The 14,639-nt window shown below is 54.7% G+C and overlaps 1 protein-coding gene across 4 annotated transcripts in view; it reads right to left on the bottom strand.

Annotated features, from left to right (window-relative positions):
- Positions 1 to 428: 428 nt before the first annotated feature.
- Prr5 (proline rich 5) overlaps positions 429 to 14,639 on the bottom strand; it is a 40,813-nt gene continuing 26,602 nt past the window's right edge. For 3 of the 4 annotated variants that reach the window (XM_085678521.2, XM_085678522.2, XM_085678518.2), the window contains 6 exons: positions 10,832 to 10,880; positions 10,532 to 10,589; positions 4,945 to 5,036; positions 4,458 to 4,598; positions 2,569 to 2,704; positions 429 to 1,319 (listed from right to left, as the gene is read on the bottom strand). In XM_085678521.2, the coding sequence (XP_085534647.1) occupies positions 850 to 1,319; positions 2,569 to 2,704; positions 4,458 to 4,598; positions 4,945 to 5,036; positions 10,532 to 10,589; positions 10,832 to 10,880 (946 nt within the window). In that variant the 3' untranslated portion in view covers positions 429 to 849. The remainder of the gene's footprint in view (positions 1,320 to 2,568; positions 2,705 to 4,457; positions 4,599 to 4,944; positions 5,037 to 10,531; positions 10,590 to 10,831; positions 10,881 to 14,639) is intronic. The other variant, XM_085678520.2, reaches the window with a different exon arrangement.

Genomic DNA, 14,639 nt, shown 5'->3' with positions numbered 1-14,639 from the left:
GAATCAGCTCATTTGAGGACCAGGGAGGTCCTAACCACCCTCAGACTCCACGCAAACCTCTCTGGAGGCAAAGAACCACTCCTAGAGCAGCTGGGAGGGCTGAGCTGCCCGTACCAAGAGGGTCTTCAGCAACCCCCTCCAAACAAAGGGCAAGCAACCTCCTTCCATCCCTGGCCGCAGTGGGTGTCTGGGGCTGAAACCAGGGACCACAGTAGAGCCTGTCTTATACCATCCACTAAGGTTTCAGGCCTTCTTTATATGCTTTCTCGGTCTATCAAGAAGACACAGCGACCCTGGACCTGAAAGCAAGCAGAGGAGTGGACAACGGGCAAGTGGCCATGCCCTCAATTTGGGAATGTGCCCCTGGCAGGAGGGTGCGGTCAATGAGGTGGGGGTCCCAGAAGGACACCAGGGGGTAGACAGGAGCCTGGAGTTGTAACTTTATTTCATGCCTTCCTGTGGCCACCCAGGGCAGAGGGAGGCAGGTCTGGCTGTGGCTTGAGTCCCGTCACTGTGGGGGCCAAGCTGGGCTGGCATAGGCAGAACCCACTGGTTTCACATTTTTCTGGGTAGGTGTGGGCACCAAGGGTGGGGCAGGCAGAAGGGCACATGGTGGCCCCATCCTCGAGGTGGTTCAGTGTGCATCTGGGTGGTGCCAACTGGACAGCCCAATCAGGCCTGGGGTGAGCAGGGGAGGTGAGTAGGTTTTCCAACAGACTGGGAGCATACAGTGACCAAGGGGGCTGGTGAGATTAGGAAAGAGTTACAAACAAGTCTCTCTCTCACACACACACCCACAGACGCGCAAACACACAGGGGTCAGTAAAAACATGAACTAATCTCAGGCCATCACACAACACTCGGCCGGCTTCCGGTTGCACCAAAGTCAGACACACTGGAGCGACTACCCCGCCCAAAGTCAATGAATATTCCTTCAGAGTCTGAGTCCACGGACTCCAGGATCTGGTCCACCAGTGTCTCAGGGCTGGAGGTGGGTGGGGAGCCGTGGGCTGGATCCTGCTCGGGGGAACGGGCAGGGGGGTACAGTCTGCTGGGGCAAGGCCCCGAGTGGGGCGTTGGAGAGGACCTGTAGGTCCCCGAAGGGCCCTGGCCAGGTGTGTCCACAAAGCCCTGGGGCTCAGGACAAGATGTCATCTCAGAGACCGAGTGCCTGCGGATGCTTGTACCACCGGCCGCTGTGCCTTCCGCTTCGTGCTCGGCCACGGGATTGAGCAGGGGCGTATTGTAGCTTTTGGAGCGCACCACCGGGTTCTTGGCTAGGACGTCCCCAGAGCGGGAGCGGCGCAGGAGCCGTTTCTCTGCAGGAACAGACACAGTCACACACCAGGATGGTGGCTGCTGACCCACATGGTCCCTGTATGTCCCAAGTCCCACCTTTGGGTAGAGGCTTCGGGTCAAGTGTCTAACCCACCCAGTAAAAGGCTCAGTGGCTGCTAGTTCTGGATCGGCCTCAGCAGTCCAGGATACAAGCCTCCTGCCAAGGCTGGAGAGAACTTTAACATTCCCAGCCTCGACCTGAACAGGCAGTAGGACCTCAGCTGCCCAGGTTCAAATCTGCAAGCTGTCAGTGAACTGTGAATGACCCCACATCAGTCATACAGTCATATCTCATTGTTCTCACCCACAGAAGCCTACGGATCTTAAGTACCAGTGATTTCCTAGGTTAGACTGGGCTCCCATTCTCACAGGCTGGCACCCAGGGGTGCCTGCATGGAGGAGCTGCAGGGTGGGCAGTGCTATGAAGCAGTTTTTTACAGGCCTCCCTGGCTGTGGAGACACAGACTGTATGGAGTGAGGACAGAGCAGAATGCCTTTGACCATGTAGGCTTCCATGCAGGACCCTGCAATGTCCCATAGTGGCCATGAGGTGGCACTCCTGAGTACAGCAAGCTGCCAGGGAGCCTCTCTGGATCAGGAGGGGTTGCCTTCTTGACCACCACGTATCCCGCTGGTCCTTGAAGGTGCAAAGCTCTCCCATTCTAACTTGCCTGAGCTGAGGCACACCCAGTATTAAGGCTTTACACCCTAGGTAGTGGCCCGGATGAAGGGGAGCCTTCCAAGTGAACCCATCTGGTCTGTTCCTATGATCTAGCTTGCATCTCCTCCTGCAGGCCAGTGGTCATGATGGGGTCTCACTGAAACATTTCCCTGCTAGACCAGAACTGTGAATGAGGGTGCGGCTTGGTCTCTGGGCTGACATGCAGCAGGTGCCCAAATGACATTGCTGAATGAACAAGGGATGGCACAGCTGGCTTCTGAGGGACCCACCAGGCTCTATAGGGCCTACTTTCACCTCATCCCTCCCTGAGACAGTACACATGTGACATCTAGGGAATGCAGGAGGCTCTCTGCATGGTGGGTCTTTGCGGGAGAGTCACACTGTTCTGGGGACTGCCTGCTACCCTCCAGCACCCCGTCTCCACTGAGGGTCAAGGTCTGCACAGGGCAGGGCCAGGCAGGTGCATGGGACAGATTGGCTGTGTAACTGTAGCTGGGCTCCTGTGGGATCCTGGTTTTGCCCACACCATTGCCCCAGGCAGCACCCACCGAGGATGCAGGAATGGGTGCAGGGCCCTTCGCTGGAGTAGAGGCCATAGGTGCCCAGGTACGGCGACACCACCTTCTGGATTAGTGTCTCCAGACGCAGGTAGTCTTCGGTCACACCCCGGGACTCATGTACCCCCTGCAAGAGAATGGAGGCCACACACCCTGGTCCAGCAGCAGCTTGTCTCGGCCCCATTTTCCCCAGGTGGGACCGCAGACAGGCAGCTGCTGCTACAGTCTCCTCCATGGCTGGGTGGAGTCGCATAAGGTGATTAACACCGAAGTCATGGGCGCTGGTGTCCTCTGAGACAGCTGGCCTTACCCAGGAGCATCGAATTCGCCACCGGAAGTCCTGCAATCACTGCTCACGCCTGGAGGCCGGGGAGGGGGTGGACACAGGCAGGAGAGGATGCCCATAGGGTTAGACAGGTCAGCCCAAGATCCTTTTGAGATAAGGTCTCATGATGTGTCTTAGGCTGCCTTGATCATGAGATCCCTACTGCCTCTGACTCCTGAGGGTTGGGACTGCAGGTGTGTGCCACCACGCCCTGCCCATACACTTCTGTAAATTTTATGAAGTCACATCTCCCCCTGCATACGGTACAAATCTGACCCACACATGGTTGCTAGTGTGACTGGCACCCTACCACTCGGACTCCCAGCAGAAGCTGTGATCCTGGGGGCGAGGCAGGGGACACAGTAGGCTCTCAATACACATTGACCAGCAACTGTGACCTCCGAATAACTCAAGACTTGAAACAGTGAGGGCCAGATTCACCTGGGGACCAACGTGAGGTCAGGAGACAAGTTCACAGCAACCTTGGGGTAAGGTCACTCCACCTGGGGAGAGGCGGCAGGCAGGTGGGGCAATGGAAGCCTCTGTGATAGAGAGGCTATGCTGGGATGCAGACCATAGTGGGAAAGCTGCAGGAGACACAGTAGCCAGCAGGTGGCAGCACAGCCCTGAGCATTGGTTGCCGCCTTGGCCACAGCACCAGAGAGACCTGAACTTCCTTCCATCTCTCAGTCATCCTGCTGGGCCGGAGCCAGTCTATGAAAATCCCACCCAAAGGCTTGCACTTGGCTTCATTCCAAGGTGACCACAGTCCCCAACCCAGGGCAGGCCCTGGACCCTGCAAACTACAGCCTGTTCCTTGCTCTAAAATCTTTACCATTTCCTTCTGCCCCTAGACCCCACCCCACAAACCCTAATTTTAAAAGAATTTCCACACATATGGGGGACTCATTACAACAAGGCTTTTGATGCCTGTGAGCATCCAAGTGAGGTCGCACACCCGCGAACAGTAAAATGTTTCCCTGTCAGTAAAATGGGGTGGTCCCTCTAAAGTCCTGTAAAACCTGCATGTTGTGAGAACTCAGTAAGGTGAGCTGGCCAACTAAGGGGATACGTCAGATGTAGGGCACATGAGCTGCTGGTGGCCCGACCCTTCTCTGTCCTGGGGCACGTCCCTTTACTCCAGCTGAACTAGCTGCCCATTGTCCCTTCTCCAGAGCTAGCCTTGCTGATGAAGTTCATCTGTACCAAGTGTCTGAAACCAGTGTGTGTCTGTATGCCCGTCTGTATATCCAGCCCTGGAAACCAGTGTGCGTGTGTGTGGGTCTGTCTGTCTGTATATCCAGCTCCAAAAACCTGTGTGTGTGAATGTGCGCGCACGCGCGCGCGGGCGCATGCATGCACGTGCACGTATACACACGCGCATTCCCTTTTCCAGCCCCGGTAACTGAAGATACAAAAGCCAGCTGCTGCCATGAGTAATTGTGGTTGTCTGGTTCACATCCTGGCCCAAAGGCCTTACTTGCCCACTCCCTGCCCAATTGGTCTCTATCATCTCCCAGTCTTGGGGTCCTGGGTCCCCAAACCCTCGTCCCACCTGCAGTACCAGCAGCATCTGTGCGATGGCAGGGGGGACGCGTGCGTGGGAGCGGGCCAGTGCGTCCTCCAGCTTCACACTGAGGGTGATGGTGTTCCGAAAATGCAGCAGGGCAAGCTGACGCACCGACGGTTCCTTGCCCTGTGGACACAGGCAGAGGCAAGCTAGCCCCATTTTTATCATGCAGTTTTATCTCTCTATCCCAGGTCAGGGGAGGGATGAGGGAACAGACCCTAGTGACACCCAGCCCTTCCCCCATTCCATCTCCCACACGAACCCTGCCACCAAGATATAAGATGTAGGGCCCAGCTCTGCCACTAGGCTTCCCCTCTCCAGGCCAGGCTCCACTGGGCTGTAAGGGACATCCCGGGTTAGTGCAGAGGAGAGCATCAGGCCTGGAGTCCTCCTTGTTGGAGCTATCCCAGGTACTCGCAGTATGTCCTGGGCAACTGGGACTCCCCTAACGTCCATGCACCCAGTCATATACCTGTACAGGGTAGAAGATGGCCTGCAGCGTGGGCAGCACGTCACTGAAGAAGAAGTCCCAGGTCTCCGCCAGCGAGTCTAGCAGCTTCTGTCCTGTGGGCGAGAGGAGCCATTACAGCATGTCCTGAACACACCGGCAGACCCATGAAGACAAGGGGCTAAGCAGCAGTGGGAGGTCCCTGAGGCCTTGCAGAGGGCAGCTCTGTCACCCTGAGCCTCTGTGAAGTGTGTACAGGAGACCGCCTACAACCTGGAGCAGACGGGACACAATGAGGCTAACCCATGAAGGTACTCAGCCCGGGTGACGGTGAAGGCTGGCACTCATTCCTGTCCTGAGTATGCCTGCACAGGCGTTGGCACAAACCCTTCATCAGCTTCCCTCTTCCACACGCATCCACTTAGAGAACCCCTCACTGGTACAGGCCCAATCTTGGGCACTGGGGACAGTCAAGCCCCCTACTATGTGGCAGGGAAACAGGATACAGAACAGCTGTGGGAAGACAGTGGGTACAGGGTAGAGCTTCCAGGGCCCGTGACCTGGGGTGCAATCTTTGGTTCCCTCTCAAGGGCCCAGGCCTACCTGTGGGACATGGAGCCAAGGACTGGCAGGGAGGGTTCCTTGGAGGAGTTGTCTGGCATCTGAGCTGGCTTCTCAGATGGATATATGTTGGGCATGTGACATCCTCCCCCAACCCCACCCTTTTCCCACCTCTACCAAGAGAAAGGAGCAGCTGTGTGGGGAACCGGATAAGCTGCAGGGACTCAGCTGGCCTCCGGCAGAGTGGCACCACCTGCCACTGGGGAATGGGGCACCTAACTGTGGTCACCAGGGTGGATGACTGAGACAAACAGTCACTGGGTCTAGGAATGACAGGTCCAGCATGTGTCCCATAGGCCTCTGTTGCCATGTGGGTCTGAGCAGAGAGGGGGTGGGATCCTTGACTGCTGACCAGCCTGCCTGTGTCCAGGTTTCTATAAAGGAAGCCTGTGAAGGTCTTTGCCCAGCTTTCCAGTTATTGTGAAACTTTCCCTCATGGAAAGCCCCAGGTTCATACAGAATAAGAACATGGGGGCACAGAGAGCTGGCCTCAGGAGCAGGCTGGCCTCTGAGTGTGGCCGCCCAGGGCTGCCTGCCGGCGGTCCCGGGTGGCCCACACCTGGCTCCAGGGGCCAGGAGGCTGCAGGAATGCCCGGGGCAGGCGGATGCTCACAGCCCCTCGGAGCCCTGCCCGAACACAAAGTCCCTTCAGTTCCTGCCATCATACAGGAAGAAAGACTGTTCAGTCCTGGCTGGCTGTGGGGTGGCCCTGGGCGCCGGCCAGGGCAGTGTGCCACCAAGTGAAGGTCGTCCTCCAGCCCACAGGGCGGACACACCACAGAAAGCAGATGTTGTAAGACACAGAATCCAGGCCCCAGCTGGAGCCATGTGCTGTCAGGGACCCGGAAGGATAGCCTGGTCCCTGGCTCGGCTCTGGCCTGGGACTGCGGACTAGACTGTGTGCTGAGGAGTGGGGTCGGCAGAGGCTGAAGTCAGACACAAAGGCTGACGCCTTGCTCTGTGGTTGTAGAGGAGCCCTAGAAAGTTCTTCCAACCAGACCTAGTGGCACCCTCTATGTAAAGAACAGGGTAAGTCCCTAGGGATCAATGACAAGGTACCCTGTGTTTGCTGCTGGTATGACACAGCCAGCCAATGTGTGTACCCTGCCTGGGCCCCAGTCAGAGGTGGAGCAGAGAACTTTGGTGAAGGGCCAGGCTGAGGATCCATGAAGGCTTTCACTGGGCAGTCAGTCTCCCCTTTATGGGGCCACAGGGTGGTAAGGACAGGAGAGAGGTAGGCGGGTACAGCTCCAATTCACAGGCTCCAGGGACGGCTATGACCACAGAGAAATGATGGAGGTGGGGGCTAACGTACAGCAGGGGCATGGGCACAAGCAGGCAGGCAGCCAGGGAGAAAGGAGAGGTCGCTGGGTGCACAGACATATCAGCTACGCTGAGTTTGGCTTCTGGGTGAGAAGACACAGACCCCGGCCCCGGCAGCAGCGGACCTCTGTGGTCTCTTGAGTGTCGAGCTGGGAACCTTCTGTGAAGTGTCAGGCTATTCCCCTGCAGAGAGCACTCCCGTTCCAAGTGGCTTCCTGCAACCATTCCTAGAACCACCTAGTTTGGGAGATGACTACGGAGGCCTCACAGGAGGCTGCAGAGAAGGGGGCAGGTGCCCCAGGCTTTGGACTGCCCTCTGGAGGCTACCACCTCCATGTGTCCCCTCCAGCAGCTACAGGTTGAGGGCACAGCTGGCTTCAGGGAACAGGGGATGAATTTCCTGAGGTGGAGAGGGGCTGGGATGGCTGACCCACGGGGCAGTAGTGTGGCTGTAAGGGACAGATAAACGCCTGAGTTGACCACACTTGGAGACCACATTCAGGAGCAGCTCCACAGCTCCACTCACAGCTCGCCCTGCTGCGAGGATGGAGTCACGCTTCCTTTCCGGGAGTTTCTCTTCACCTGACATTCATCACACTGACCTGTCAGCATCTGGTTTATGTCTCAGTTCTCATAAGTCCCTGCAGGGCAGGGCCTGTATCTTTTCTATCTCCAGGTTGAGGGAGACTCCCCCTGAGCCCTGGCTTGAACACAGTTGGTTCTTTGCTACAGTAGTTAAGAAAGGGGCCCTGAGGGCAGGGCGGCTGCAATATGTGACAGCCAAGATGTATTCACAGACGCCTGGAGCTTGCGGCTTTCCCTGGGCCTAGAGGTGGACAGTACTTGTCAGGGCAGTCTTTCCCCTTTCCCTGGGAGGCCCTGAGTCACAGTTATGAGGCTCCACAGGCCTCACAAAGCTTCCCTTCTCCCAGGACCTGGTTCCCCTGGGCTGCGTTGGTGGGAGGCACAGGCACCTCAGGGAATGTGCTGAGTCAGGCGGGTCAGGAGGGTGTGGGAGGCCTCTTCCTCAGGTGCCAAACATTCACCATCTTAGGGCTTGGCTGCTGCCTCCTCCAGGAAGCCCCCTGGACCTTGGCTGCCCTGGGCCTCCTGCCCACACCCAGTTCTCATTCTTGCCTTGGCCTGCCTTAGCTGAAACATAGAGGAGGATGATGGGGAACAGGCGGTCCTTGGAATGAGGCTGGACTCTGGGCCTCAGGACCCCACCCCTGAAGGGGCTGACAGCCATCTGCCCAGGGCCCAGCCCCCACTTGAAAGAGGAACCCGGAGCAGCGAGTGGCTAGAGTGGGCTGCAGAATCATCCTTCTGCTCTGCACCTGGGCCGCCACGTGTCGAGGGCGACCCCAGCAGGACTGAGTGCTTGTGGCTACTTCCCAGAGCTGCTGGGGTGCCCACCCAGTCAGCAGAAGCAAACCAACCAGGGCATAACCAAGTGGAGCACACATCTGGTGTTTGGTCCATGGGAGGCACTCAACTAACGTTCACCACAGTCAGCCAGCACAGTTAAGCACTTTTTTCTTTCTTTCTCCTTCCTCTCCTTTCCTTCTTTCCCCCCCTCCCCCACCTCTGTCTTTCTTCTTTATTTTTCCGGGTTTTTTGATTGGTTTGGTTTCTGAGACAGGGTGTCTCTGGGTAATCCTGGCTGGCCTATAACTCACTATGTGGAACAGGTTGGCCTGGAACTCAGAGATGCGCCTGCCTCTGCCTCAAGGCGTGAACCACCACAGCCTGGCCACAGCAGGTACCTAAGGAACACTGAGCACAGGTGCCAGTATACAGAAAGTGGTGCCTATAAAAGGGGTGCATCTTGAAGCCAGTAAAGGATCTGGTACAGAGCAGGTGCTCACCAAATGTGCCCAGGGTCTGGCACACACAGGTACTTATTACATGCTCACAGGGCCAGGTCCACAGCAGGAATTTGCAAAGGAGAATCTGTAGATGCAAAGACCTCTGGACACTAGCCTCACCATAGTGCCAAGTCCCTCCCAGGACCCCAAGACTATCAGACGCCAGAGGCCTCAAGTGTCGTGACCAGGAAATCAAAGTCCTCTGCTTCACGATGTGGGCCGAGCCAGGCAGGGAGGTTGGCGGGGACTGTGAAGCCCGAGAAAGGACTAGGAAGGACTGGCGGCGCCTGGTATCATACGAAGGCTCCAATTCTGCCTCGGCTCCTTCCCTGTACTGTGGCTGTGAACAAACTGCCTACTGTCTCTGCTGTCCCCGTGTGGGAACAATGACCTGCCATAATCTAGTTCTCTGGTCTTTGGATATTCACAGACTCAACATGAGATCTCTCAGACAATGGATGGGGTTCCTGTTAGGGTCTGGCTATAAGGTGGTCCCTGAAATAGCTTGTGTGTTGACGGTGTGGTCCACAGCCAGCAGCGCTGTGGAGGTGACTGGATCATGAGGACACGGGCTCCGTCACAGGACGGATCCACTGACCAGGTCAGAGTTGAACGTGCTTCAGGAGGTGGGACTTGGTGGGAGGAACTGGGTTGCGGGTATGACGGTTAATGCCGTCAACATGACAGGATTCAGAACAGGAGATCTATCCGCGAGGGAGTCTCCAGGCTGGGTTAACTGAGGTGAGAAGACCTGTCCTGGATGTAGATGCTGGGGTCCTGGACCCAGTAACAAGGAGAACGCGAGCTGAGCATCATCATTCATTTCTCTGCTTCCTGGCTGTGGGTGCCATGTGACCTGTCACCACGCTTTCCCCACCATGATGGGCTGCAGGCTCCAACTACGAACGAAAAGTCCCCTTCCTTAAGCTGCTTTTGCCATGGCAACAAGAAACACAACTGATGCACTGTCGGAGGGCCTATGAAAGCTACACGTTGCCTCTGGTCTCTTCCTGGCCAGAAGCTGTTCCTGGACAACAGCTTTGCTAAGCCACATGCTCTCCATCAGGACATTGGCTTCATCCCAGGCTCAACGTGATGAGGTCTCGTGTCCCTGGACCTCTGTGAGCCCTGTGCCTGTGTGATCGTTAGCTTGGTCAACTTGACACAACCTACAATCCCACAGCAAGAGACTCAACGAGAAAGTATCTAGATCAGGCTGGCTTCTGGGTTTGTCTGTGGGGCACTGCCCGGATTGCTAATCGATATGAGAAGACCCAGCCTGCTGTGGGTGGCAGCAATCCCTAGGCAGTGGGTCCTACACTGCGGAAGAGAGCCGAGCACGGCAGACAGCGGCACGAATGTGTTCATCTCGCTCTCATCTTGACTGTGACTGTGTGATGTCCCTGCTATGAGGGCCTATTCCCTGGAATTAATGGATGAATAAACCCTTTCTCCCCTAAGTTGCTTTTTTGCAGGGTGTTTTACCGCAGCGACAGAAACGAAACGAGGGCAGGACACCCTTCTACAGCGCTGGCTTTGTCACGGTGACGGAAAGATGAGGGGCACAGTGAGACGAAGCAGAGGGCCTCTCCCCGGGGTTGTACAGTCTTCCTGGGCTCCCAAGTGGGGGGGGGACAGACTCTCTCCAAGGTCCCCTCTTAGTCCTGTTGCCCAAGAAACCACCTTTCTTTTCTTTCCTTTTCAGCCATCTTAACCAGAGAGCCACCCTCCCTCCCAGCACCTGCCACACCACTGTTCTAGAACATCAACCACAACCAGGCCTCAGCCCTCAGACTCACCCTCGTAGAAGCGTATCTTGTCACGAAGGATCACCATGCCCTTTGTGAGCAGCTGGTTCTGAAAGTGAGCAGAGGTGCCATCATTGGCCTGCAGCTATTTCAGGGTGGTCTGGCCCACAGGACCCCCATGACTCCACCAATAAGCAGTTGGAACATGAGACCCCCCCTCCTGCTACAGTCAAAACCCCACCCATCCTGAGAGGCAAGCCTCGAGCCTGCTAGGGCTGTCACAGGTCACATGGTATAAAGACATCCTTTGAGAGACAGACCAAACCTTCCTCCGTGGCAAGGCCCACACACCTGCAGGTACTCAGTGAAGAAGGACCCCAGCTCCGTCTTCAGCAGCTGCCTGTGGGGGAGGGGAGATGAGAATGAGTTGAGGCCATGCATTGCTAGTAAGGGCTGGCAACATACGGGCAGCTAGGGACCAACCTGCTCAGCACAGCAACACAAGCGGCATAAGAGAACATTTGCCCTCTGTGGCCCACAGAATGGCTGGCTCACTATGTATCTCCCCTGTCCATCTTACAGAAGAGACAAGCTGAGGGTCCCAGAGGAACCATGACGTCTTCTACTTCCTCAAACAGACACCTGCAGGCCTGACCCTGCAACACTGGGCTTCATCCACTTTCTACCTGCTCGAATCCCACAGAGGGCAGAGTCCTCCTTTCCCAAGTGGCTTCCCCTTTATTCTGAGTAGCAAATTGAGTCTTCATAGAGCCAGCGGCAGGCAGGCACTGACTGAGGCTCCGTATAACAGCTGAGGCAGGATTAGCTCAGAGAGAGTCAACTACTGGCCTGGGGTCTACAACCCATGCCAGATTAACAAAGGGATCTGCATTTTGTGAATAGAGCTGCTCATGTCTAGTGGAGTCATTTTAGCCCTGATCCTATGCTGAGAAAGCATGGCTACTGAGTGTTTGAATGAGACTGCCCCCTCCCCCAGGGGCTAAGATCCTTGAACCCTAGGGTCCACAGATGGTGTTGCTGTTTGAGGTTGTGGAACCTTCTGGAGATGGAGCCTTGACAGAGGAATTAAGTCACTGGGGCCAGGCCCACTTCCTATTTACTCTCTGCTTAACCTTAGGTTTGAAGATGTGAGCTCTCAGCTTCCTGCTTCCGCCTCCAAGCCCACCCCTTGATGCTTCCCCACCATGATGGCTTCTTATCCTTCTAGAGTGCTAGCCAAATAAACTCTTCCTTCTGGTAGTTGCTCTTGGCCACACAGCCCGACATCTACAGAGTCCTCATGTGCTGAGCCACACCAAGCACGAGTCCTAACTTTTCTGGTTACTTGGGAGATGTAACTTGTCCTGAATTACGGACAGCCCTCATCACACGGCTCCGATACACACAAATCTTGGTTACTTAGGCTTGAACCCCCGCCCCCAGCAGCATGGTCCTCTGTCACCTGCCGCAGTGACTGACTACAGCGTAAGCTCCTCTCCATCCTGGCTGGTGGCTGAGCACGGCGTTTCCTTCAAAGCTGAGCTGTGATTGGCCTCCATCATCTGTCCTTCCGCTCACACTCAACCCAGCACACGGCTCCATCACCTCCTTGTCTCCCAGTAACAACCTGCACAAGACGCTTTATAAAAACAGACAAACCAGGTGCTGGCTCAGGGGTAGAGTACTTGCCTTGCATGTACAAGGCCCTGGGCTCCATACCCAGAACAGCAAACAACAGAAATAAGGACAAGCCACACAGGAACTGGAAACACATGAGGGCTGAAACTTCAAACACAAGCACAAAACCTAACAAAAAGAGGAAGTGACCAACAGAAGCAAAGCAAGTTCAGCCAGGTGAACCGGGCGCTGTTTCCACACACGAACAGGAAGCTGAAAATGCCCACATCCAAAATACACCTACAAAACCAGGTGCAGAGGCACACATGTCAGGACATCACGGTCATCCTTGGCTATATATTAAGTTTGTAGGCCAGCCTGGGCTACAAGAGATCCTGTGTCTCAAAAAGCAAATAAACGCATGTACTCCATTTAAGGAACACAACAGCATGACTGGACCCACCTTGGACATGCTCAGAACACACTCAGTCTCCCGTTGGTCCAAACCTACACGAAGTGCTGACTCAGGCAATTGTACGAATCTTGTACAGAGCATTGAAAAACAATGGCTGTGCTCCAGTGAGAAGCTCTGAACAAGCCACACTGCAGAGCCGTTCCTGTAAGGTTTGTTCATCTGCTGGTTTTAGACAAGGGTCTTGCTATGTAGCTCAGGCTGGCCTCCAGCTCACTATGCGACCTAGGCTGGTCTTAAACTCACGGTGACCAGTTGTCAGAACGAGAAACTGAAATTCAGAAGGCACACAATGTGGTCAGAGTCAGGCCCCGGGACTCAAAGTTGGCTCCCTAGTCTTGTGGATTAAAAATGTAATGGTCAGGCACACTGATGCCAGTTGTAATGCGAGCACTCGGGGGCAGGATGAGGCAGGAGGATCGCTACCAAAAGAAAAAGAAAGATGGGGAGGCAATCAGTTTTCCTCAATAGTAAACCCTCTGTGCTCTGAAGTAAGTCAACGAGAAGGTGAAGGGATATGAGATGTGGAGGAAAGATTGAAGGTAGTGCCCAATAAGGGCTTAGACTTCACAGAGGCGTCCAGTCACTTGACAACGTACCACAGGGGTATCATCATGAATGTGTTGAGCTGCACTTACAGCTATCTGGGATGCATGAGGCCTGAGGGCTGCTAATGTGGAATGTCCCTCTGTACGCTGTGAATATGTTTATTATCACTGGTTAATAAAGAAGTTGCTTTGGCCTATGGCAGAGCAGAATATAGCTAGACAGGAAAGACAAACTGAATACAAGAAGGTAGAGTCAAGGGAGATGCCAGCAACCACCGGGGAAGCAAGATGTAAGGTAATAAGCCACAAACCTCGTGGCAAAATATAAACTAATAGAAATGGGCGAATTTAAGTTGTAAGAGTTAGTTAGTAATAAGCCTAAGACACTGGCCAAACTTTTATAATTAATATAAGCCTCTGAGTAAAGCTTATTCAGGAACTGGTGGGCAGGAGAGAAAACCTCCATTTACAGGCTGCAGGCTGGATACACCTGGTAGACCAAGAAACACTGAAAAAAAAGGTCAATTCACAGTCAAGACAGCTCAGCGACATGTGGCCAAGGATACAAACCAATGCTTCTCCAAAAAAGATGCATGAGCAGACAGCAAGCACCCAAAAGACGCCTGACGCCATTAGAAATGCTGACCAAAGCCACAAGGAGCCACTGTGGCAGCCACCGTGCTGTGAGAATCTCAACCAGAAAGAAATGCAGTGAGAGGCAGGGACCAACCCTCACTGATCACACTGCGGGAAGCAGGAGTTTCTCCAAACTGAAACCCTGGTGCCCAGACGATCCAGACAAATGCTAAGAGAAACAATACCACACATCCTTGTAGACTCTCGAACATAGAATCTGGGTACACAAGTACAATCCTGGCACTCATGGGGCTGAAGGAGGAGAATCTCAAGTTCAATGCCAGCTTAGGTTATAGAAGTCACCAGATCCATTCTTTAAAACTGAAACCAGGCCAGGCGGTGATAGCGCACACCTTTAATTGTAGCACTCGGGAGGCAGAGGCAGAAAGATTTCGGCGAGTTCGAGATCAGGCTGGTCTACAGAGAAAGTTCCAGGACAGCCAGGGCTACGCAGAGAAACCCAGCCTCAAAAACACAAAACAAAACAAAACAAAACAACAATAACAAAACAAAACATAGCCAAGTGGCCCAATCCAGAACCTAGGAGGCAGAGACAGGAGGATCCTGGTGAGTTCAAGGTCAGCTAGGGCTAAATGAACAGTTCCAGACCAGTCACTGATACATGAGACCTTGTCTCAAAAGAACAGACAACAAAACAAAACCCAGAACTAAATGGAAACTCCAAAACCCTTTGTACAAGGATGCTCCCAGCAGCAGCACCCAGCACCCCGTCAGTCACAGGCCTAACAGGTAATCAGATGGAGCAGAATCAGTACAAATCCGGCTCCACCACAGCCAGACCTCAAAAGCACCAAGGGAACGGCCACAGGCTGTCATGAAATGCCATTCATATGAGATGTCCAGAAGAGGGAGACAACAGGGACAG

This window comes from Myodes glareolus, chromosome 19 (genome assembly GCF_982192425.1).
Source record: "Myodes glareolus chromosome 19, mMyoGla1.1, whole genome shotgun sequence".
Classification (NCBI taxonomy): domain Eukaryota; kingdom Metazoa; phylum Chordata; class Mammalia; order Rodentia; family Cricetidae; genus Myodes; species Myodes glareolus.
Note: the sequence above shows the minus strand (reverse complement) of the source record. Positions and strands in the feature narration are given on the sequence as shown.